This window comes from Candoia aspera, chromosome 4 (genome assembly GCF_035149785.1).
Source record: "Candoia aspera isolate rCanAsp1 chromosome 4, rCanAsp1.hap2, whole genome shotgun sequence".
Classification (NCBI taxonomy): domain Eukaryota; kingdom Metazoa; phylum Chordata; class Lepidosauria; order Squamata; family Boidae; genus Candoia; species Candoia aspera.
In genome coordinates this window covers 24643179-24668582 of record NC_086156.1, presented here as the reverse complement: position 1 = coordinate 24668582, position 25404 = coordinate 24643179, and the positions used below count along the sequence as shown (strand labels likewise).

The 25404-nt window shown below is 37.1% G+C and overlaps 1 protein-coding gene across 3 annotated transcripts in view; it reads left to right on the top strand.

Moving 5' to 3' along the window:
* Nucleotides 1-25404, top strand: part of HEPACAM2 (HEPACAM family member 2) — a 268902-nt gene that overhangs the window by 1941 nt on the left and 241557 nt on the right. For all 3 annotated transcript variants that reach the window (XR_010067941.1, XM_063303632.1, XM_063303633.1), the window contains exons 2-7: nt 5796-6146; nt 7613-7897; nt 13368-13664; nt 24069-24194; nt 24288-24312; nt 24435-24472. Coding sequence is in view for 2 of the 3 variants with exons in the window: in XM_063303632.1 (XP_063159702.1) it covers nt 5796-6146; nt 7613-7897; nt 13368-13664; nt 24069-24194; nt 24288-24312; nt 24435-24472 (1122 nt within the window). In the remaining variant the exon portion in view is untranslated. The remainder of the gene's footprint in view (nt 1-5795; nt 6147-7612; nt 7898-13367; nt 13665-24068; nt 24195-24287; nt 24313-24434; nt 24473-25404) is intronic.

The following is a 25404-nucleotide window of genomic DNA, read 5'->3' as shown; positions in this document are numbered from 1 at the left end:
CCTGCATGATTTTCTGTCCTTTTCTGAAACTTCATCTAGGTACAAAGCTTTATAGTGTACTGGTCAATATATTAACTTCAGTAACTTTGTGGATATAAATTTGGTAGTATTCATGTTAATTGCCTCACAAAATAAAATACCACCATGGGGGTTGTATACGTGGGGACTACAATTCTGTAACTGCTCATCTGAGTTAGTGGTGAGTAAACTGTAAGACTTTCTTCAGAGTAGACAGAAGCTTGTTCTATGGTTGACACATGTAATATGCTATCTTTTGGGAAGGTTAAATCAGCTGTATACTGTGAACAGAACATTTAGTATAACAACTCTTCTGACTGCATTATTGAATATAAGCAATGCATTTTTTAAAATTTTTAGAATGTTGTGTGTGGTAATACAGTATGCTCCTTAAATTCATTCTGATTTTCTTTTCCATAAATAGTATATTATTTGGTGTTAAAAATGATTTCTCCCAATAGTACTTCAGAAAAATCACTAAGATCAGTCTTCACCAAGAGGTATATATCCACCCATTAACAGCGTTTATTATCATTATTAAAGAAGAAACCTAAAATCAAAAGTCTGTATAACTGAGGGGAAAGTGTGTTACACGTGTTTGTATACCACTTGATTACTCTGACTTCTTCATGTTTTATTTAAAGTGCATTATTGTCCCCAAGTGGATTCCATATACAGGAGATACAACAGTTGCCACATTGCTTAGAATAACAGGTTTGTAATAATTTTAGAGGGTATTCAGTCAGCTTTGATAAATTCTGATTTATTCCACATTATGATTAATTTAGGTATAACTTTTCGTGCCCATAAATACGTAGTTATGAATTTACTTCATTTATATGCCACTTTTCCTAAGAAAACTGAAGGTAGCTTGCCCAGGGTGGTTGTTCTTTAATTTTGTCTCTACAATAGCAACCAAGTGAGGTAGGTTTTGTTGAGAAAATGAGGTTGGCTCAAAGTTCAGTGAGTCTCCTCAGTCCAAATCCACATCCAAACCATCATTCTCCAGTAACGTAAACAAGTCTAACATGGATGTTCAATCTACATTGGATACAACTAATATTCCGTATGTACAGAAATGTATCAAAATGGTGGCTGAATTTTACTTCAGTACTGTAAATGTGATCCTGTGCCACCATTCCAGAGACAATAGTATGTAGTTTAGGGAGCAAACTTTGGTTTGATTTGGTTTTTATTGTTGTTCTGTTCAAGGAAAAAATCCACAGTGGTTTGATCAGAGTTAGAGTGTGATTTCTTAAAACTTTCATTTAATCCAAACAAACAAACAAACAGAAAATAGCAGACAGGCATTCACTGTAAGGTTGATAGGATGCCACTGAAGATGGGACTTAAAGCAAGACTCAATTTGCTGGGGCATCTAGTACTGGACCAGCAGATAAATACTACATCAATAGATCAATTGGGCCAAGCAAGTCTCTGTATGTCATGCAAACACACTCACCAAGTTAGAAAGTCTTTTAACCAGTCCACATGCAGTAACATTATATTTGAATTCTTGGCAGCATATACTACACAATCCACACTTGAAACCACTGTGACATTATGCTTATTCTTTCATTCCTGTGCAAAATGGAATTAAAATTAGCATTTGGTTCCAATAACACTGTATTCTATTTACTGTGGAAATGTTATATTCACTGGTTTTACACATTATGTTAAACCCTGGTGTATCTTGCCTAAAAATAAGTCACAATTAAATGGATCTGGGCAAATGGCTAAGTCGTAAATCATAGTATATAAACCACAAGGGTTAGGTTCACACAAGTGTTAACAAAAACCAAACAGACTACATTGTGTCTTACTGTAGTACAATATTTGAATCTTGACACTAAGATACAGGTAAAACAATAGAAAATTAAACTTGGGTTTATTTCAAAATGATACTGTCATAGATACTGAAAAGTCCTTTAAAGAAAATCAAAATCCTTCCCATGGAAATGTTGGTTTATGCATGAAACTCAAAATATTATGTCACCATTTTTTTATTTGAACAAAAAACGTTGTAGGATGTTTCCAGTCAACAAGGGTGGTGTTGTGCTTACTAATACTTTAAGACTGATGTAAAAGCCAAATGCAGCCTAGGCAAAAGTTGGAGGTCACTTTGGGAATGCCTAGTTCGTTTACACTGAATACAGAGAAACAAAGCGCAAGGGGACACCAGAAGCTAAGAAAGTGCATATTTGCCTCAGAAGCTTCTTTTATGTTTCAGATTCTTACAAGGTGGTAAATTGCATTTGAAGATTATTACTTGTAGATGAACCATTCCTAAACTTTAAAAAAAAGTCTGGATACTGAAGCAAAAATGGAAGAAGAATTTTTCTTAGGTTTTAGAATAAAACTTCCCAAGCACTTATACAATATCCATGTGGTAAATTAATTTCACCCTAGCTCTACCATTAAGGAGAGGGATCATCAACTTCAGGTGACATATGCTGAAAAGCAGTGGTTCTGCTAGAAAAAACAGGGTTTGAGCCCCATACTATGCTGTTGCTGCAAATATGGTAGAAGGCAATACTGTATTCCACTGACAACACTGAAATAAAACTCAGCTGCCAATTCAGTTGGTTACAGTACTTGGAATATGAGGTGCATCACCTCATTTCAGACAATACAATATCTTTGGCTGACTATGTTTAATTCACTTAAACCCCCTTTGTACAGGTGGCATGGAATTGCTAAGGCTGAGAAATAATGGCTGGGTTCATATGTTGTACTAGGCCATGGTTTATTTACTTGTGGTTTATTGCATTTTTACCTGCCCTAATCAAAAGACTTTTGGTGGGTTAGAATCATGCCAGTAAAAATAATAAATAATCATAAAAACATAAAAAAACATAAAATAGAAATCTGAAAACAACCAACCAACCAAATAAGGAAAAGATGGCAACATATTAAGAGTCACATGCCCTCTTGAAACAATTCTGTCGTAAGTAATTTTTCTGAAGCCTAGTAAGGCACGTGCTGATAAATATCAGGGGACAGGATATCATAATACTTGCCCTGCAATGGAAAAACGACATCTGTAGGCCTCCATACCCCTTACTTCATGGAAGTTGGGAACTGCTAGTAGATTCTTCCATGAGCTCTGCATTGGACAAATTGAAATTGGACAGAGAAGGCAATCCTGGAGATACCTTGGTGCTAAGTCATGTTAAAAATAGCATTTGAATTGCACATGGAAGCTGATAGGGAGCCAGTGCAGAGCCTGAAGCACAGATGTGATGAACCTGTGATAGTGACAATATGCCAACAACTGAGCCACTGCATTCTGGATTAATTGTACTGTAGCTTCCATTTGGTTTTCAGAGGTAGACCTATGTAAAGTATATTATTGTACTCCAGTAGTTTATTGAAGGAACTGTAATGGTTGGGTTCATAGAACTGCCTTATGAGATTAGGATGTGGCTACACTGTGTTTAAGAGTATTGTCAATTCTCATTTTGAAGGCAAACTTCCCTCCATGCTGAAACTTAATTTCTTTGGCTCTCTTACAGAAGATAACTTTAGCAACACCAGGAACAGCCTAGGCATCACCCTTTTACACTCTTAAATGTTGGTAGGAAGGGAATAATGCATTCTAAGACCTCCCACTGATATTACTGGAGCAGGCCGGAAGCTCAGCAGAAATCTAGTTAAAAAACCGAATGTACAAAATCCGTAAAAGTTGTATATAAAGTCAATGAATGGTAAACAACCCATAAACTGTATACAATACAATCTATGCATATTTCCTCTGAAGAATGTTCTATGGTTTTCAATGGCACTCATTCCATATCTTTATTATGATACAAAACTGGAAACACTGAAGCAGAGATTATGCCTCTAAAATCAATGGAAATAAAACTGGGTCAGCTCTGATTTCACCAATATAATATTACAAATAGACAAAAGTATCAATAACAGAGCTAAAACACGATAGTAAGAATGAGTGACAACAGGAATGTGAGGTATAACGCTGGCAAGTGGAGTGATGATAACTGGTTTATTCATTGTGCCAAGACATGTACTGCTTCGTCATGGTTTGATGAATAAACCATAATTGGCACGATGCACATAACACATTAAACCAAAAAGAAATAAACCACAATATGCTTAGCACATTTTGGAACCCAGCCAGCAAAAATTCAGTTGAGGAGGACAGTTAGTTGGAGTAAAGCTGGAATTTAGTGGAATAAGAAAAGGCATAGGTCAGGCATGGAAAAGCTATTGTACTCCAGACATTGCTAAACTACAACTCTCAGCAGTGACAGCCAGCATGGGCAATTGCACACAGTTATGAACATTGTAATTCCATGACACACAGAAAGCCACAGGTTCCCCATTCCTGGCTTAAGCTGAATGTAGTTGGACAAGTAAGTATTAAATGGAGAGTCAGTTATTTTTGTTTATTAAATGGCTACTTGTTCTGTGTAGAGAATTGGACTGTTTGAATGAACTACATTTTCACTGAGGTGGATTCTATGTTGATATATCCTGCCTCAGCCCTGGCTGGGAATAATATAGTTAAATCAATCAAGAAGAGAATCTGTTTACTCTGGGTTAGTCAACCAACAATAGCAAGGGATTAGGGGAAGGATTAGTGTATTCCATAGCTATAACCAGTACAGGTTTTAAGAAGCAAGCGTAAGTAACTCTTACTGTTACTACAAATGGTCCTGACCTACAAATTCTAGCAGTCACAGTCAGTATGATCACTGGTTACAAATGCTGAGAGCTGTAGTCCTGCAACATTTAGAGTGTTCACAGGCCCCCATCTCTGATTCATAGCAATGTTCCCCAGCTAGGTACATTCTAAATGTATTAGAATAACAACTCCCACAGTTTCAGCTGTCATGAACACAGTGGGACTGACTTGTACATAAACATGCTTAGGAACAGAGGAGCAATTCCTTTAATGCTTTAATGTTCATTGAAAGCAATATCCTATAAGTTGATTTATTGATTATGTGCCATCAAGTTGTTTTAGACTCCTGGTGATAGATTTTCTCCATCCCTAACCTGTTCTTTCAGGTTTCCCAACAGTACACTCATTGCAGCTGTAACTGAGTCCATCCACCTTGCTGTTGGTCATCCTCTTCTTCTCTTTCCTTCCATCTTTCCCAGCATTAGAGCCTTTTCCAGAAAGCAGATCTTCACATCATGTGTCCAAAGTAGGATAATTTGAGCCTGGTCATTTGTACCTCAAATGAGAACTCTGGGTTGATTTGTCAATGATCCATCAGTTTGTTTTCTTGGCTATCCATGGTATTCTCAAGAGTCTTCCCCAACACCAAAGTTCAAAGGTTCAATACTCTTCCTATCCTGCTTTTTTAAAATCCAATTTTCACTTCTATAGAGTGTCACAGAGAATATCATGGCTTGCACGATTCTGATCTTTGTAGGCATTTGAGTATATTTTCCAAGACCTTCACAGCTGCTCTACCAAGTTCTAGTCTGCACCCTATTTCTTGACTGCTTGTTCCTTTACTATTGATGGTTGATCCTAAAAGTTAATTAATAATTTGTCCATTCTTTTCAGAGGGATGCGTCTACTGTTTATATCCAGCCCCATGTGATTAAAATTTAATGGCATAAAGAAACAAATAATAATATAAATAAGAACCAAAAAGGCAAAATGATCACAGCAAGAATTTATACATGTGATGTATACCAAGTGATGGATTGTTCTTGAAACCATTTAAGATATATTACAATGGAACCTGAAGCAAGCACTGTTTGCATTTCAAATTGTAATATTTGTAATCTCTCTGCTGCAGGTATTTCTTCTGCATTAAAGGTGACAGTTCCCTCATACATGGTCAATGGCGTTGAAGGACAGCCACTCAGACTTGTGGTTGATTATAATTTCAACGTTACAGTTTCTGACGTCCAGATAATATGGCTGTTTGAGAAGCCACCAACAAACCCCAAATATCTGCTTATTTCCATCAATCAATCAGTTGTTCCAGACTTAGAATATAGGCACAAATTTACACTTTCACCTCCAAATGCATCTTTGCTAATAAACTCTTTACACAGAAGTGATGAAGGTAATTATATTGTCAAAATCAATATCCATGGCAATGGGACAAAATCAGCAAGTGAAAAGATTCAAGTTACTGTCGACGGTAAGTAATATGAAATGCTAGAATCCAATGTAACATTTCCATCCACCATTATTTGCCATTTCGGCTGGGGCTGTTGGGAATTAGAGTTCAGTGGCACATCTAAAGGTCACAGGTTCCCTACTCCTTTTTCCCTGTGCCATTTTCTGGGCTTTCCTCTCCACAAAGCCACAATCTGCCCTGCTGAACATTTGGTGCAATGAAATTTGGTGCTGCTCAGAGAACTTCATGGCAATGGAAAAAATATCTAATGGGGCTGATAATCAGAATAATCCGGCACAACAGCAGGAAAGGCACAAGTCTTAACATATTCTGCAGAGTATTTCTTAAAAATTAAAATATATTACATAGGATGACATTCACAGTTATATGACACATTGTTGTCCATTGTACCACATCAGGGTATTTCAGAATATTTGCATTGTTCTTATGCATGTGCAAATTAAGAGCCAGTGGTGATTATTCCTAATTGTATTCCAAAAGTTTACTTTTATACAAAATTGATATACTGGTGATATTCTTGTTCTAGAGCAATCATCTCCAATCTGGCAACCTCCTTATATGTTGAAACTAAATTTTCCAGAATTCCCAATATAACGTAGATGAGGGAAGGGAAATATTCAGCATAGAAACTCTAGATAACTAAAGCTATATTATACAGTCATCAATGAAGCAGTTTTAACTGATCAGCCATATATCTTTTAAGTTACATGTTGATTACATTTAAAATATATTTGCATAACAATATCTTAATACAATGGGGATATTGACATTACTTAGATTTAGTGAACAAAGTCAAAACAGAATACCTTTTCCATCTCATTTTGGAGTAGGCAGCATTCACTTACTGGTATAGTGCCAGACTTTAAATATTCATTCATTCTGTTTTAATCTGTGTAGTCATTGAAGTTTTCATGGAGGATTACCAAACTGTTTTCAACAACAACAACAACAACAAACAGTAAAGCAAAAAGCCAGTAAAGCTGGTAAATATATTAATAAATAGAACAGGAAGGAAACAAGTGAAAATTATATTTTAAAAAAAGAAATATTCAGGTTCTTGAAATCAAAACTAAACTATATAAACTATACTAACTACAAGTTAATAGTCTGTCAATATTGTAGACAGATACACTTGTTCCGTGTCCACAGGAGCTGTTGCATATATCTAAGTTGACTCCTACAATGCATCCCAAATTGATTGAATACTTATGATGCTGATCCTCTTTACAGACCACATTTGGGATTAAATACACAATTTCTTCTTTAAGAAGTTTTTTGGGTTGAGGATCCACCTCTTACAGAGATCCCAAATACAACCACTGATGTTCTCACCATCTTCTACTAGCAGAAAAGTAAAGGCTGTACTCACATGCCCATCCATGTTCTGTCCATTAAACTGCAAAATGACCTGCATGTAAAGAACAGAAATGATTTCATCATAACTTCCAATATTGTTTCTATTGCAGTGCCTGTCACCAAGCCTGTCATATACATTGAACCCTCCTTTGGAGTTGTAGAAAAAAAGGGAAACATCACTTTGAAATGTATGGTGGAAAAAGGCACAAGGGTTGTTTACCAGTGGATGAAAAATGGAAATATCATCGAAGACAGCAGCAACGGCTCCATGTCTATAAACAAAGATACGCTTTCCATTGCCCCTGTTCTTAAAGAAGCTATTGGGAATTACAGCTGTTTAGCAGCCAATCCTGTCAGTGCCATGATGAGTGACATGATCATGCCAACAATATATTGTAAGTAGGTGAAGTGTGTCTAATGTATATAGTGGTTATTGTGGAGTTCTTGGTATTCTTTGAGCTTGGTTGATGTTTGCCTGCAGACATCTCATTACCCAACTAGGTAACATCATTGTACTGATGGTGTTACCTAGTTGGGTAACAAAACATCTGCAAGCAAACATCCAAACTCAGAGAACACCAAGAACTCTACAGTTCAACCCTGAGCTACAGATATTATCTTCTATTGGGATAGCAGGTATTGGTTGATTTGAGAGAGCAAATCATTACAGTATCTTTCTGTGATAGCATATCTCAGTTGTGGTAAGAAAAAGTAAAGAAAAAACTATTTAACACTTTCCTGAAATCTAATGTAGGTCCCTTTAAGTACTGTGTTTACCAGTTATACAAGTTTTTCTTTGGTTTACAGGATTTTTGAATTTTATTTATGTTGGTGCCATGAATTGAGAAGCCAGGATCCCAAAGTTAACCCAGTTAAACTTCTACATACCCAAAGTTTAGGATTGGCCAATGCCTGGATGGGAAACCACTTTGAATACTATGTACCTCACTTTGAATTCCATGATTGGAAGTGGGATTAAAATAAAATAAAGTATTTATTTACTTTTCCTCAAACAATAGCCTTTGTCCCTAGTATGTATGGCAGAGCACTGCTAAAATGGACAGGAGAATCCTAAACCCATTTTTGGAAACCTTGTTATACAAAGCTGTTTGACTCCTAAAGCCTTGCCAGCAACAGTTTTTATTCATTTTTTAAATTCATAGTTTCTCATTTTTTAAAAAAAAATCCAAAACATTTTTTATTTTCAAAACTTTGATTTTTCCAAGTAAATGACAGTAATAAATAAAATTACTACAAGAACAGGAAATTCTTTTTCAGATTAAGGATCTGTTGAAGAGCTGGAAAGGACATGAAATGTCCAATCATCACACTTCTTTGGCTGTTCCTGATGACAGGAAAAGCCATCCATGAAGGCTGGTAGGAGGAAGAAGGGAGATGGAGATTTCTAACATTGTATTTCCCCTTCCTGTATTAAAGTTCACTCTCCGGCCTGTCACTGCTATTTAATTTAATCTTCTGTTCTGCTTCACCATGGTACATTAGTCAAAAAAAAAGTCCAAATCTCTATGGGCTCTAGGCTATTTCTAAGGCAAACAAGAAGAATATTAAATCCTAAAGTCTGTATCATTATCATTTTTTTATTTCTGTACAAAATCAATATAGGACACTGGATATGTTTGCTTAAGTTGACACCTGTGAAACAATATACATTTCAAAATGACATGATTAACTATGGCAGCTGCCCTGGTTGTTATCCTGTTATTATTTTGACACTATGCCATCTTATTCAGATCATTTCAGGATGGTTTTTAAGAAAAATATTTTTATACAATGCAACATAATATGCAACATAAAACAGCAGTACAAAATATTTAAGACAACAGCATTAAGAAATATATAATAAGAATAACCCAGGTTGGTTACATGCATTAGCTCCATGAAGTACATTGGAGACAGACAGGATTTGACTGGTAGAAAAAAGGGCTAAGAAAAATACCTTTGTATAACCAAGGTGCAAGCCAACCAGTTCACTTGATCCCCTGTTGAAAGAAGCTTTGTTGATTCTAAAGGTGTTGGAAGCATAATCTGTTAAAGCAACATGACAGAAAGTGATGAATTTGGGCAAATGCAGAAGGTGGGGAGGAAATTATGAAAGATTTTTAAAAATGAATTTTAAAAAGTTTTAACCCATACAGTAGATATATTATGAGCTAAAATAGGGAAGTTTCATTTGAAGATACATAAAGCCAATCAATTTCAGGAGTTTATTGCCAAATTTATTTCTTCCTCTTCCTCTTTCTCCTCTTCCCCTCCTTGAGCCATATGTGCCTGAATTCTAAGCCAGAGGTAGACAATGTACGGTCCAACAGATACTGCTGGACTTAAACTCATCCTTGTTATTGAGCATGCTAGCTAGCTTAGGCTTCTACCAGAAACCACAATAACATCATATATATCATGATTATGCAAATAATGTGATTTATATAATTTGCACAATGATATTATGGTTCATGAGTTGTCATTTGCCCCTTCTGTGGATGCCCATGCTGGCTAGATCTGATGGGACTTAGTGCTCATTAATTTCTGGAGATGCCACATATTGCCCATTGTGGATCGAAACCAATATCACTATTTCGCTGAGAGATTGCCTGCAAGTTGTAATGACTTTTTAGTGAGTTTTACTTTTTCCTCACTTTCCTTCTTCTACCATATAATCACATGTCTAATTATCAGTACTTATGTCAATTGGAACCATGCCAAGGCTATTGCAATAAATTATACATCTCAAACTGTCATTCATCAATGAGCATTTTCTGCCTCGTAGCCAGCCCTGCAAAGTGGTGCTTTCCAAATGTGTTGGGATAAACTCTTACGATTTCCACTGGGAATGGGCTCCAGTGGCTGGGCTCATTTCATGATAAACCTAAGATTATCAATCTATTCCTAATCTGAACAAGAGAAAACATATCGTGCTAAGCTATGGTTTCTTTCAACCATGTCTGATTGACTAAGCCATAATAAGCTGATTCATACATAACACTGCCATGGTTTAATAAGTACAGTGGCTGGATTCCCTAAGACAAACCCAAGCAAGTGAATGTATGGTACAGAGTAGTCTGTGAACTGATCCTGTTAATATTTCAAGATGTTTGCTTTACAAAGAGGATTTGCATGGAATCTCAAGAGCTTGTAAGCTATCAAGTCTCTCCGAAAATGGCAGAGAAGTCCTATTAGCCACCATGGCTTCCTCCATCAAATATTGCTTTCAAGTTACATAATTTAAACTATACTTGTAAGCACTACTTTAAAATCCTGTTTGTTAGCTGCCAGTTCTCTCAATAAGAACCAAGTAATGGCTCTACAAGCTACAAAGACCATATGCCATTGCTGCCTGGGGACTTAGACTAATAATAAAGGTCACTTGTGGTAAATGCTTACCATCTGTTCAAAAACAAGATGGATTACAGTTTCCTGGTGACAGGTACAATTGCTTATGTTCCCACTGAGGAGTAAATTGTTGCTAAGAACTGATGATTTATTGTTTTACAAGTCATTTAGTAAATAGGTTTTACTGAGGCAAAAGGTCTCCTCTGCTGAGAATGATGTTGGAAAAGAGGTAGTGGCCCTACCAGAGACCTTTATTTAGAAATGCTCTTAAAACCTCAGGGTATTTTATTCAAACATGTAAAATATATTTTAGAAAGAATTTCCCATCAGGACCACTCACAGGCCATTAACCCTCTAGTGACAGCCACCTTCTCGGAGACACCACTGAGAAGATACAAATCTTGTCATCATTTCTGCTGTACCAGCATAAAAATAGTTGGATGATTCCAAAAGACACTAGAAGTCACTAGCGGAGATCCTGCCACAGTCCATTTTTTGTCTAAAAATAAAAACTATAAAACAGATTTACTGCAAAACAAATTTCCTAAACACCTAATTTATATGGAAATAGATCAGTGCAAAACAAAATCAGCACTGTGCAGTGATCTCATATCCAGAGAATAATGTTTCCCAAAGTTATGACCAATAACTATAGTGTGACCAATAGATTGCATAAAATCCTTTAATGGAACACACACCATTTCAAGTCTCACATCAAGATATGTGAAAAAAATCCAAATACACTCCTGAAAGTCTGTGAATATCAGCATGATTATAATGTGAGACATAAATACTATGTCTTATCATGTTTTGTTTTATTGATCTAGAATTATACTCCTTATCACAATGTGAAACTGCAGTGATGGAAACCATAAAGTCACAATACTTCACAGGAGAATAAATCTTCTGCCAAGACAGATGTTAGATATAAAGTGGCCAAAAGATAATCCTGAGAAAAGGAAGCAGAAAGGTCAGCAGTAGCAATCAGAAGAGGGTATAATTATGTTTTGCTGTATCACACCTGCTATATCTCTTTTGCAAGGTGATCAATCCAAGCTACAACATCAGCAGAGCAGAGTGCTTCAAATTTAGCCTTGAGCAAACTGCCCTGTACTTGATGCTCCTTAGCAGTGCCAGACAGTCATTATAAAGTACAGAAATTGGGAAAAGACAAATGAGAAAAAGAGAGGCAAGTTTTTTTTTAACAACATACAACAGAATGGGACAAATACTATCCCACTTCTGTCCTGAAGCTGTTCTTGTGGCAACATCACGGCATGGTATTCTCAAGCCTAACGATTTTCAATATGTCTCCATGGCACTCCCTCCATATTTGTAACAGCATTATCAACCACACGGGCTTCCTGATTTTGCTGGTTCAGAAATGCCCTGCATCACTTAATACTGTGCTAAGCAATGATGTGGTTTGTTTAGTTTTATGTTAGCACAATGTATACATCCCAATTCTGTAGTTTGTAAATTGCAGTTTTGGGTTTAGTGTATTGCATAAATCTGGCCAACTGTGTTTTTTAAATAAATTTGGTTTTTAAAAAGTGTATTAGTGTGATGTGTGGACCCAGTCTACAACTTAGCAACTCTGGCTTAGCACAAAATGGAAATAATACAACTTTAGTCAATCATTCTCTAGTTTCCTGAGCATACTGTATGCTTGCTTGTTTTAGGTAATGGTTCTCCCAAAACATTAAATATTTGTTTGTAGTTTTGTGAACCCAAACTCTGGTTTGTAAACTTAGATTATGAACACCCTACCCATCTGGTACCCTCCCTACATGCCAGAACTACAACTGCTCAAATACCTTGTTAGACTTCCTGGGAATTCTGGAAATTGTGATCCCAACACAGAGGTAGAGTGTTATGTCGGGGAAGGCTTATGTTATAGTTTAGTGTTGTGTGAAATCCAGACAACTGGACAAACCATGTTTAGGCAAATCATGGCTTTTTTTATCCCATGAGCACAAGCACAGTCTTCTCTCAAGGTTCTCAGTGATCAGGTGAAGAATGCTTCTGAGGAACCTCTACACTTGGGCAGATGTGGACACAGTACGATCAACCAGCAAAGCCTTGTATCAAAGACAACCACAGGTTTCTGGGCTTAGTTGCTGAAACTGACATAAATCAAGCAAAAGGAGGATATTCCTTGACCAGCAAAGGCAAGATACCAGGATGCTAACATCTATGATAAGCTTGATGTATCAAGAATGTTCATACTGCCTGATAATTGCAAGAAAAAACACTGCAAATGCCTTTTTCCTTCTGTACTTCAGTAGTGTTCTGAAGCTGAGCGTGTGCATTCCTAAATTTTGGCCTTCACCCAAGGGCTCCAGTTTTGAAGTGGACAAGTCAGGCAGAGGTTTTCTTTGTAGGAGGCTGGGGATGGGTTCAGGCTTAGCAAGCAGTTAATAGGGGCATCTTTGCAATGGAGTGAGCAGAACGTATGGATGTCCCCTCTGTTGAATCTGTTTTCTTTCTCTCTCCATCACTGTGATGTTTACGAAGATGGACCCTATGGACTTACCATAAATACTGCCAAAGGCCAGAAATTAGGAAGAGTGTTTACGCTTGATAAAGGTGATGCTGTTCAGCTGTACTGCTCAGCAGATTCCAATCCACCAAATATTTATTCATGGATCAGGAGGGCAAACAACTCCATGCATCCAATACAATACGGAAGATCTCTAGAAGTTGCATCTGAGAAGGTGACACAGAAAACAGAAGAATACACATGCACTGCTTACAACAACATGACTGAAAACCATGTTGAAACCAACATCCTGGTGATAGTAATACCAAAAGGTAAGAATGAATGGATGGCAGGTATAAAACAGATACAAGTTTACAGTGTAGAGAATATCAGTTTGGGAGAGGCTGCTCTGTGAGATATATTGTGTCTGCTTAGCACAAATAAACCTCCTGATCCCACAATGACCAATTCACACAAAATTCTTCCAGGTAGTTCTGTGAATTTTCTATCAGTGCCAATATATCATAGAGTTGTTCTGTGTTTACTTCCCCATAAAATTCTGGAAATGAGGCAAGGCAATTGCAAAAAAAAGAAAAAGCTTTGTCCTGAACATCACTGGAGATACAATAGTGTCTTGAAAGAGGAAGAAAATATGGAGAGAAAACAGAGAACTGTGGACTTGGACACATATTGTTGTTGATATATGTGGTATGTTCAGATTTTCTTTTCTTCAGTGCTTAAGTAAAAGTTATTGTTATTTAAGACATATCCTACACTTGGGTAAATTAAGCAGCTCTCCTGGGAATGGAAGCTAAACAGAAGTTTACAGAGATATATCTTGCATGTCCAACATCTCAGCCGTAAACAATACTATTAAATTTGTGTATGTGTTGTAATTTATTTATTTATTTATGTGTCATATTTCTTTACCACCCATCTCATGATAATGACTCTGGGTGGTTTACAAACAGTTAAAAATAGAAAAATAACATATTGTTAAAGTAAAACAATATAGATGTTTATTTATTTATTTATTTATTTTTCTATCCCGCCTTTATTATTTTTATAAATAACTCAAGGCGGCGAACATACCTAATACTCCTTCCTCCTCCTATTTTCCCCACAACAACAACCCTGTGAGATGAGTTGGGCTGAGAGAGAGGGACTGGCCCAAGGTCACCCAGCCGGCTTTCATGCCTAAGGCGGGACTAGAACTCTCAGACTCCTGGTTTCTAGCCCGTTGCCATAACCACTAGACCAAACTGGCTCTCATATACATATAAATATATATACATATAAATATAAAATGCAAAATATAAAATATAAATATAACTGCATGTTGCCCTTGTACATCATAGTGTGCTGATGTGGTTATTTGATCATGCTTGTGCCAGCATAGCAAGATTTAGGATTTATTCATTTGTACTTCAGAAGTTCAAAATGGATCCAACAGTGATAAATCAATTGCACATTGCACTGTCACATTGATACATTACTATACTGAGTGGTCCAAGACCTGCAAACCTCCCGTGTTTGATTCTACCGCTCTCAGTCTCAGTCAGTATGGCCAATAATTAGAAATGATAACTTCCAGATGGTCAGAGATTTCCTACCCTTCATCTAGGATTGTCTAATGAAAGAAGACAACTGCATCTAAAAGACGGACGCACAACCAAGTCCCCCCACCACCAAAAGCATTTGGTTTGGTTTACTTTTAAGTTATATTGATGAAATACAATTAATACGATTGCTTCTAATTCTATTAGAATGATTGCAATTTTGTGACAATTTTTTAAAATCTCCAATGGCCACATCCAAGGCTTTTGGGGTTTATAGGCAGCCCTAGGTCACCTACAGTTTGTACCCTTCCTCTCCCCTCAAGTTTAAATTGACAGAACATACAATCTTTCTTCCTTCTCATCCTCCAACTCTCTTCAGTTAGTATATCAGAAAACATGGATAGAATTATGATGGGTTCATCATCCCATCCCATGTACTGTGGCATGAAGACACCTTGTTAACTATGTTTAAGGAGAATGTCCCCATTACGTAGCCTTCATCTCATCTCAGGCCATTGCAGAGGCAGCCTTTAGCCTTTAGTTCTTCTGCTGTTAAAGTTCCAGTCCTGAAGCCATTCTGTTAATTAGCATGTTGCTTTACAGCACATCTCCCAAGCTGCTTCTGCGCCACAGAACACCACAAAGCACTGAGCCATTTGTGCTTAAGATAAACATGAATAGCAGCTGCCTATTGTACAGAGGTATAATAGTACAATAGTACATGGACATTCTCTGCTTTCAAACATGTTAAAAGGATAATGGGTTACAATTGTACAGTGAAACCAATATAAGGTTGAACACACACACACACACACACACACACAAATTGGTGTCTCAGAAGGAAAAACAAAGTGCATGCTGCATTAGAAATAACAAGTTTTCCATTTGTAAAACTAGAATTCATTGCTATAAAAGCTACTTTTAAAAAAATGTCTAAGCTTGAAAAGAACAGTAAGATGTGCATTTTCCTGATATTTTTTATTTTGCTTTCAAGTGTATACACATATTTCAATAATACCTTAATATCACATAGTTCATTATATGCACAAAACGGCTGCAATAACTACTATTAGCCTTATTTTTCAGATCAGAACTTGGAGAGCCAGAAGAGGTAGGTGTAGAGAAAATAAGTTAATTTAGGAACAGAACATTCAGAAGATACCAGAACATTCTGTTTCTTTCTGGAATGTACTGAACCTCCTCCTAGACCATGATGTTCTTAAGGTGGCTTAGCTGTTTCTGAACCAAATCCTCTAAACTGGATGGGGTGTGGAGTAGTCTGGGGGTGATCTCATCCCAAAGCAGAGCTCTTTTGATTAGAATGACATGCCCACACCTTTAATCACTCCCAATTCAGAGGATTTACCTCCAGAAATCACCAGACCGCTCTCTGGAACAGCCATGGCCAGATAGGAACCAAAATGTTCCAGAACTCTCCTGAACATTCCCTAGGCAGACAAAATAAGATAAATGTTTAAACGCTGTCTGTTTTCGCTTTCATTCAGTTAACGTTTTTAAACAAGAGTCTTTACCATTAGGCAGAATGAGGTATCAGAAAAGGCAGCATATTTTTAGTTATTACATGTAAAATGTAATTCTGCTATGTGACTAGAAGATAGAGGAACCAGTATTTTCTATGGTGTGAAAAATGGAATCAGGATTTAGCTGGCTAGCAAGGTCTTCTTATAAGAGAAGCTGACTGTATTAAAGACTGTAAGCAGTTGACACACTTTTGTTATTGTTGCCATCAACTTTATTTAAAAAAAACACAAGGATTATTGACTTGGGAGGAGTTGAACCACATGTCACACTTAATCGAATGTCAAACATACTTTGCACGACAGTTCATGCAAAATATGTTTTACATTAGATTAAGGGTGTTTGACAACTCTGGCAAAAGTGGTCTGTTTCTTTCTCTTCCTCTTCCTCTTCTGTGTGAAGAGGAAATGTGACAAAAATGGGTCTCAGAAAAAGCAAAAAAAAAAATCTGTCCTAAATATTTCAGCTTACCAAGAAGAATCCTCTTTTACGACGGAAAATTCCCTTCCATTTTAAGTGAAATTGATCTATTGTGTTCAAGGTTTTAACCTGAAAAGAAAACTTAAATAGTAACAATATGATTCCTCTAACTCATGACCTTTAGATGTTTACAAATTATGACTAACAGTGTTATTGATTTTTCTGCTGTCAATATTAGCAAACTTATAAAAATAATTCTTTATTTTGCAATGTGGGGCCTGAGATGCCAGAGAAGGTCAGTCAAAAATAACTGGCATCTTGTAGTATCAAGGAGACAACTTGTGCATCCATGCAGAAAATACCTAGAACTATAGGTCTTTTTTAAAAATAATTTTATTAAAAACACAGATTAAAAACTAATACAAACTAATATAAATTAAGGAAGAAAAAAAGAAAGAAATCAAAGAGAAAGCTAAAAGTGTCAGAAAAAAGAAAAGAAATAGAAAAGAAATAGAAAAGAAAAAAATACAAAGAAATGGCTTCCAATCTTCTTTATAGCAGTTATAAGTACACTTATAAATTAATCTTTCTCTGAAGTTACATCATGACTGTCTTCTTTCCACAATCTATCCTGTCTTATCATCAAAACCATAAATCATAAGTTCATTTTTTTCTGTTTTACACAAAAAGTCCATAAGGGGTTTTCAGTCAGCAATAAACATAGATATCATCTTTTCTCTGATTAAAGAAGTCAATTTAGCCATTTCAGCAAGTTCTATCAACTTCACCAACTATTCCTCCACCATAGGTATTGCTGAATCTTTCCATCTTTGTGCATGCAATAATCTCACTGCAGTTATCATACACAAAAACAGAGTTCCATTATTTTTTTTCCAATTGTTTGTCCATCAGTCCCAAAAGAAAGACCTCTGGTCTCAGTTGTATATTAATATTTAAAATCCTCTGAATCAGTGTATGTATTTGAATCAACCATAGGTCTGATTACATATTGCAAAAGAGAGAGAGAGAGAGAGACTGATACAGGGAAAGTAATTCTGGAATTGGGCTATAGAAAGAGCCAATTTGGTGTAGTGGTTAAGGCATCAAGCTAGAAACTGGGAGACCATGCGTTCTAGTCCCACCTTAGGCACAAAGCCAGCTGGGTGACCTTGGGCCAAGCACACACACTCAGCCATAGGAAGAAGGCAAGGGCAAGCCACTTCTGAAATCTTTCCAAGAAAACTGCAGGGACTTGTCCAGGCAGTTGCCAGGAGTCAAAAAAAACTGACTCAAAGGGGCGTGCACACACACACACCCAAATATTGGGCTATAAACATAGAATTAGAGGAAAAATGGAATAATTAATCCTGTTCACATACTCAAAAGAACAAGCGATGCCCCTATTCTTTCCTGGCTCTCCTCCCTCAAATCTTAGTGCCCTTGATAGGACTTGAGGGGAAGAATAGAATGTGTGGGATGTAGAGAGTGCCATTATACACCATTCCATTCTTCTATGTTCTATATCCACTATTATCTCATCTGTGGAACTCTTGAATGGATTCAGATGTTCAAAAACTGACTGAGCATCTGCAAGGGCAAAAGCAAAACAGATATATGTACTGTTGTTCTGTCCAGTGCTGCAGTTTCCTTTCCTCCTCATAGATTCATTGAGTTAGAAGGTGCTGCTTGTCCCATTAAGTCCAACCCTTGCTCAGTGCAGAAACCCTAAAACATCCTCAGCAGAGGGTTACCTAAGCTCTTGAACAAAATCAGTGAAGGAAAGCCAACTGTTTCTCCAATCTCACTGTCAAACTCCACACACTATTAGAATTTTTAAAAATGTTTGTTTGGCATCTGTTCTCAAATATTCTCCACCTCTCGTTCTCTTTCAGGGATTTCTACCCACCTGAGCTCATTTTCCTATTAGCTTCTTTTACCATGTTATCCTACTTTTAACCGCTCTGAGTTTAAAACATCCATTTCTGGTATCAGAGATATTCATTGAACAAAGTCCAACTTTAGCATTTCTTATAACCAAAAACTCTAGTTTAATATGGTTACTTGCCACTAATGTTCCTCCTATTTCCACTTCCTTGACTAAGGCTTGCCTATTTGTTAATAACAAGTCAATCAAACACAGCTGATTCTTTACTGCATTCTCCCTCTCTCTATAGGAAAAAGATGTCAGTAACATCAATCAGAAATTTCCAGTTAGTGTTGGTTGGGGGTGTGGGAAGAGATCAGTTCCTAGGCCCCTCCTTTGTGGGGTGCCACAGGGGTCTACTCTCTCTCACTGCCTTTTCAACATTTATATGAATCTGCTGGGTGAGGTTATCTGCTGGTTTGGGGTGAGGTATCACCAGTATGAAAACAACTATCTCTGTCTACTTGCTTTTTCTCAATACAGAGAGAAAAAAGTGAACTCTGCATCACTTCCCTTTCTGAAGTTCTTTTTTCCCCTCCAAACTGACAGCTATTTATAAAGGGTAAGGCAGGAGTACCATTTTTTCCTGCATGCCATAAAGCATGCAAATGTGTACAAATGTTTAGAGGGGCATGAGATAAACACCTGTCTGGTGACACCCGAAGTGATAAATTAGGATCTCTGTTTCTTATTTGAATAGATTAGCTGTCTTTGCTAATCTGGCACCTATACTTAATTTTTTCCTTTCCACCCCACTGAATTAGTATGAAAATCATATCTATAAACAAATTGCTTATTCATTTCTGGAAGCTTCGGCAGAATTGTGAAAAAGTTGCTAAACTTGATTAGCAGTACCAAAACTGGAAGCACTGGACTTTATCTTCAGCATACAGATGCATTGTCTGTGAAATAAGCAAATTTGTGAAGCCATGGCTACAGCTTACCTTTTTCATATTTGCACTTACTAAGATAGGGGATTAAATATGTTTAACTGAAGACAGGCATTTTAGGAGACAAATATAATTTATTCTGACACCAAGCAGAATGTTCTCTCATGAAGAAAATACGTATATAACAGACACCACAAACTAACTCTTGGATGCAAAACACCAAAAGATCAGTTGCTGTATTATGAAAGCACTTTCACCATGTTGTCACCAGACTTATTTATTCTTCTCCAGGAAAAACCAGATCCGTCTGTGACACAGCAGATGATTAGTCAGCAGCTGCAGTAGCATTAACTTTTCTCCTTCCTTCTCTAAGAGGTTTTGTAATATTTTAAATTTTATTATTTTAAAAGAATTACTGCACAAACAAACTAAAGAAAATCAGTGGCTAGGTTCATGCAAATAAAATAAAAGAAAATAAAATCATGGCTAGGTTCGAAACCGCGCGGCGGGGTGAGCTCCCGTTGCTAGTCCCAGCTCCTGCGCACCAAGCAGTTCGAAAACATGCAAATGTGAGTAGATTAATTGGTACCGCTTCGGCAGGAAGGTAACGGCGTTCCGTGAGTCATGCTGGCCACATGACCCGGAAGTGTCCCTAGGGACAACGCCGGCTCTAAGGCTTAGAAACGGAGATGAGCACCGCCCCCTAGAGTCGGACATGACTGGACTTTATGTCAAGGGAAACCTTTACCTTTACTTAGGTTCATGCAACAGCCATGGTTTATTGAATAAACCATAAGTGGCAAGGTTTGCAACAGTATGGAAAGCTATGACCTGTGGTTCATAAATCACAATAGCAATATGCCAGGCAAGTGTAATGTAGGAATCAGAATATTGGATTAGAAAATCTGAGTTAGAACTTCCTTTCAGCCATGAAGCTCACTGGATCATTTTAGGGCAGTCACTTTCTTTCAACTTAATTTATCACACATACCTGGTTCATACATCATGCTAAAACCACGCTTTGCTTAAACATGATTTATTAACAAGCTGCAACTGGCTGCATTTATGTATCCCACTAAACAACAGTTTACAAACCACAGTAGGCAGCTTCACAAAAAATATAGTCAAAACCCAGCTGCAGTGCTCTGGCATGGATAAAGTAAAAGAGATTGGAGAACTATGTATATTTACCTAAGGGACTGCCTCTTCCCTGTTTCATCAGCCCACCCCACCCGCATGCTACGGACCCCGACGATAAGGGAATTCCATCTGGTGGGGTCCAGGAGGCGGGCCTTCTCTGCAGTAGCACCCACCTACTGGAACATCTTGCCCCGGGAGGTGAGATTAGCCCCATCGCTCCTAGCCTTCCGGAGGAAGTTGAAGACCTGGCTCTGCCACCAGGCTTGGGGCAGGGAGGAGAACATGTTGGCAGATTGCTGGGAAAGCCTTTAGCCCAGGAGAGATCAGAAAAGTCACACACACCAGGCATATCTATAAAAATAATTTATTTACAGAAAGCAAAAACAAAAGCAAAACATATTTAAAGGACTTAGCTCATGCCGGCAGACAAGGGAAAAAGGAACTGAAACAAGTCCGGGCAGGTTCCTCCCCCCAGGTGCAATAATTAACATTCGAAAAGAGAGCAGTTGAATTCAACCTCTGCACCCGGCCAAAATGATTAGATACAATAGCACCTTAATCTGTTAGTAGGAAAACCATTAACAGAACAGTCATACTTGGGGCTGGCTAGTGCCTTGAAGTACCCGTCCTATACAATGATGAAATGAGACCATAGCCATCTGGATTTTATTATATTTGGTAGCTCTGTGAAATTGTTTTATAGTGTGTCTTATATTGAAACTTTATTATATATTTATTTATATTGTAAACCACCCAGAGTTCCTCCGCTCGGAGAAGATGGGCGGTGACAAATTTGATAAATAAAGTATTTCCTTGATTTCCTTGAAGGAAATATGTTGCAGTTAATAAACAAAAACAAACTTGCATGTGACATTTGAAAAGCACACTGCCTATCTAAGACGCGGGTGGCACAAAGCTAACAATTCTATCAGTATTGAATTGCCAAAAGGAACACTGTTTTTAACAAAGCAATGGCAGGGGGAAAAAGCCCTAACTGGCTCTACTAGTTAATGGTAGAAACCAGAGTGACTAATTTATTTATTTATTTATTTTATTTTTGTCCTGCCTTTATTAATTTTATAAATAACTCAAGGGCGAGCATACTTAATACTACTTCCTCCTCCTATTTTCCCCACAACAACAACCCTGTGAGGTGAGTTGGGCTGAAAGAGAGTGACTGGCCCAAGGTCACCCAGCCGGCTTTCATGCCTAAGGCGGGACTAGAACTCTCAGTCTCCCAGTTTCTAGCCCAGCCTTTCTCAACTTTTTGACACTGGAGGAACCCTTGAAATATTTTTCAGGCCTCAGGAAACTCCTGCACATTCAGGCTCAAATATAGGCCAGAAGTTACAAAATTATTGTATTCGTTTCACGTGTAGGCCTGTATATATGCATTAACAGTGTTCTTAAACGAAAAGAATGAAACTTACCTCTTTAATGTGAAGTTGTCAAATTTGAAATATTTGAGTGTTGATCTTTATATTGACTCGAGTTCAAACATTCCATATGAGGAAGGCACATATACCTATAAAAGAAAAAGAAAATCACAGTATAATGCAGGCAGCTTGTGTGTGAAGACTATTGCATGATCAGAGTCTCTGCTTATGTATTAGATTATATCCTATGGAGCTCTTTTACCATTTCTTTCATACGTAATCCCTTCTCCATCTTGCATTATCTTCTTCATGGCCAAACCATGGCTGCCTACATAGGCTATGTCTAGTTTTCTAACAATGTTTCAGTACTTGTTTCTCCCTTCCTACAGATTTTAAAAGCTATTAGGGAATTTTCTTTGGTCTCCAAGCTGTTAGAAGTAGGGATGAAGTTTGAGCCTCCCCTAATGGCCAACTGCAAGCACAGCAAATGCTGTTAATGAGACCATAGAATAAATCACCCTTTAACAATTTTATCTGGAAAAATGAGGACAAAAGGCTTTTTGAAAATAACGATTACCAGAAATCGTAAATAAATGGGTAAATAAAGTGGTTTTCCTGTCCAAGCAGAAGGAGCAACTAAATATTTTCTTTCCATACATATTCTTTGTCACTTCTATGGAGGGGTGCAGGAGAAAATTCCTTTTCTGAAACTCACAGGTAAGTAGTCATTTAAGGCAATATTTAGTGTAAGGCAATTCTTATGCTCCCCTAGATGGGACCTGGCGGCAGAAAGAACCACCTCTATTTCTTTCATCCCTTGCTATTCCTGTCCAATACTCAAGTATCAAGTATAATTTTATTAATCCATCAGCTGACCATATCAAGAAACAATGGGTATCAGTCGCAATAAAACAGAATAAAATAAGGTAAAATGAAGCAAGATGAATTAAAATATAATAAGATAAATAAAAGATAAAAGAGTGAGATACAATAATGTAAGATAAAATAGAATACAGAAACATGAGTACTAAAATACAAAACAGTGCTTGTTTAGATGAAGGGATCAGCTTTACATGCAACCCCAACGCAGCAACCAAAGCAGAAGAAATTTAGTTCAGCTGCCCAAGATGGATGATGATGTGGGAATGGAGCAATGGAGTCCTAATGCTGGATTGGTGCAGATGCCAAGTGTAAAGGAACCCTTACTTAATTATTGTTTTGTCCAGAATCAGTTAATCAAATATCCCATTATGCTTTGCTTTCATGAAAAAAAAAGAGAAAGGAAGAAAGAGAAGGCATGTTAATTGTTGGTAATATAAATGTTGAGAAACAGTGCCATGACTGATCGAAGAATGTAACAAAGAAATTTGATTTAATATTTTGTAACACCTACTAAAACCAGAATAACTACTGTATTAGGTATCGGTTGTCCCCAAAACATCGTCCCTCCATGTCCATCTTCACAGAATATGTGGATTTGTTTCCACCATCATAATATAACAGGCACCCTAGCTTTCCCAGCATTTGAGTTCCTAATGTTGGAGAACAACTCCTATCAATAGTTGGCATTGGTTGTTTTTACTGGAGATGATAGAACATGTAATCCAGCAATATCTGAATGTCCAACATTGGAAAAGATGCCATAGAAACCCTCTGTGCTTAATCTAAATGAAGGAATGTATTAATATTCTGGGTTCGTCTCATCAGCAAGAGACAAAAACATTAGATGTTCCAGGGTCAGCTAAACCAAACTTGAGAAGCATTTTTTGCATCTGATATTCTGATTTCAAAGCAATTTTATGTGAATATTATACTGTATACCTACCCAGAATTATTTCACAATTAGCAATTGTAAATTAAAGATTAATTTCTGTCTTCTCTATTATAGGACTGGACCAGCTGGCTCAGAAAGGAAAATATTTGTCACCTCTAGCAATAATAACTGGAATTTCCTTATTTTTGATAGTATCAATATGCATTTTAACATTATGGAAACGATTTCAGCCACATAAAGGTATGTTAAATGAAGACCCAGACCCATTACCTTCAGAGTTTCTATAAATTACACCTTTTGAAAAATGATTTTTATTTTTTTATTTTTTTACAGTTATACAGCAGAAATTGAAGACCAGGTAGAAAACTAAATTATTTTTTTGTATGAACTCTACATTACCTTTTCTTTTTAAAAAAAATCTCCTGCTACATACTGGTTCTACATGGAATTAAAATATTTCAATTTTTAAAATCTCTCTAGGCCTGAAGCAGATTACCGAAAAGCACAAACCATTTCAGGTAATACAAGCATAAAATGGAGATAAATCCACCATAAACTTATAAGAGAGAGAGAGAGAGACTGGATTGTTGGGTACATTAGGAGTGGTCACCCTGCAACATAACTTGTAGAAATGACTGCCCAGTGGCAAAATGGCCAGGCAAACTCTATTACAAAGCACCCATTTGCCAGAACAGTACTTGCTTCCCTATCTAGTATCCCACCTCCAGCTGGATGCTCTTTGTAAATTTTCTTACCTTTGTCCTTTTGGGAGGAGGTGGGGCAGATGAACAAGATAACTTTGGAATAAAGGTCTGGATTGCAGCCATTCATAATTTTTTTTTTAAAAAAAGGCTTCTTGGAAGAGAGAGATGCTTGGAATTAAGAATATGCTGGAGAGTGGTGCTTTATTTTGCAGCATGCCTGATTCCCATTTTTTTAAATTAAAATGCCAAATAGATGAGTCATGCAACTTGAAAGACACCAAGGAAGGTGAGTGCAGGCACATGGACATGCATATGCGCACGTGCGCACACACACACACAAACCCTATAGATATTTATTTATTTATCAATCAGATATGTATAGCCACCCATCTCACAGAAAAGCAACTCTAAGATATGAGGGGGAAATTCCAGTTCCAGGGCTTCTGTTTTTCCTCTTAAAATCACCTCAATTGGGGGGGGGGCAAACTGAGTTAAGGCTACAGCTCTGAAGAAAGCAGGTTAAACTTTTTGTACCTATTTTTTCCAATGTATTAAACTGCCCACAGTTGAAGCTACTGTTACTTTATTGGAAGAAATGTATTTCCTTCTTTAGCATCATACTAAGAAGTCAGCCATTGCTTTTTCTTTCAAAAAACTGGAAATAGATTATGAGATTTCTACGTGCTTCATCTAACTTGGAACAAAATTTGTATTTAAGGACAAATAAAAATGAATTTACTTCACTT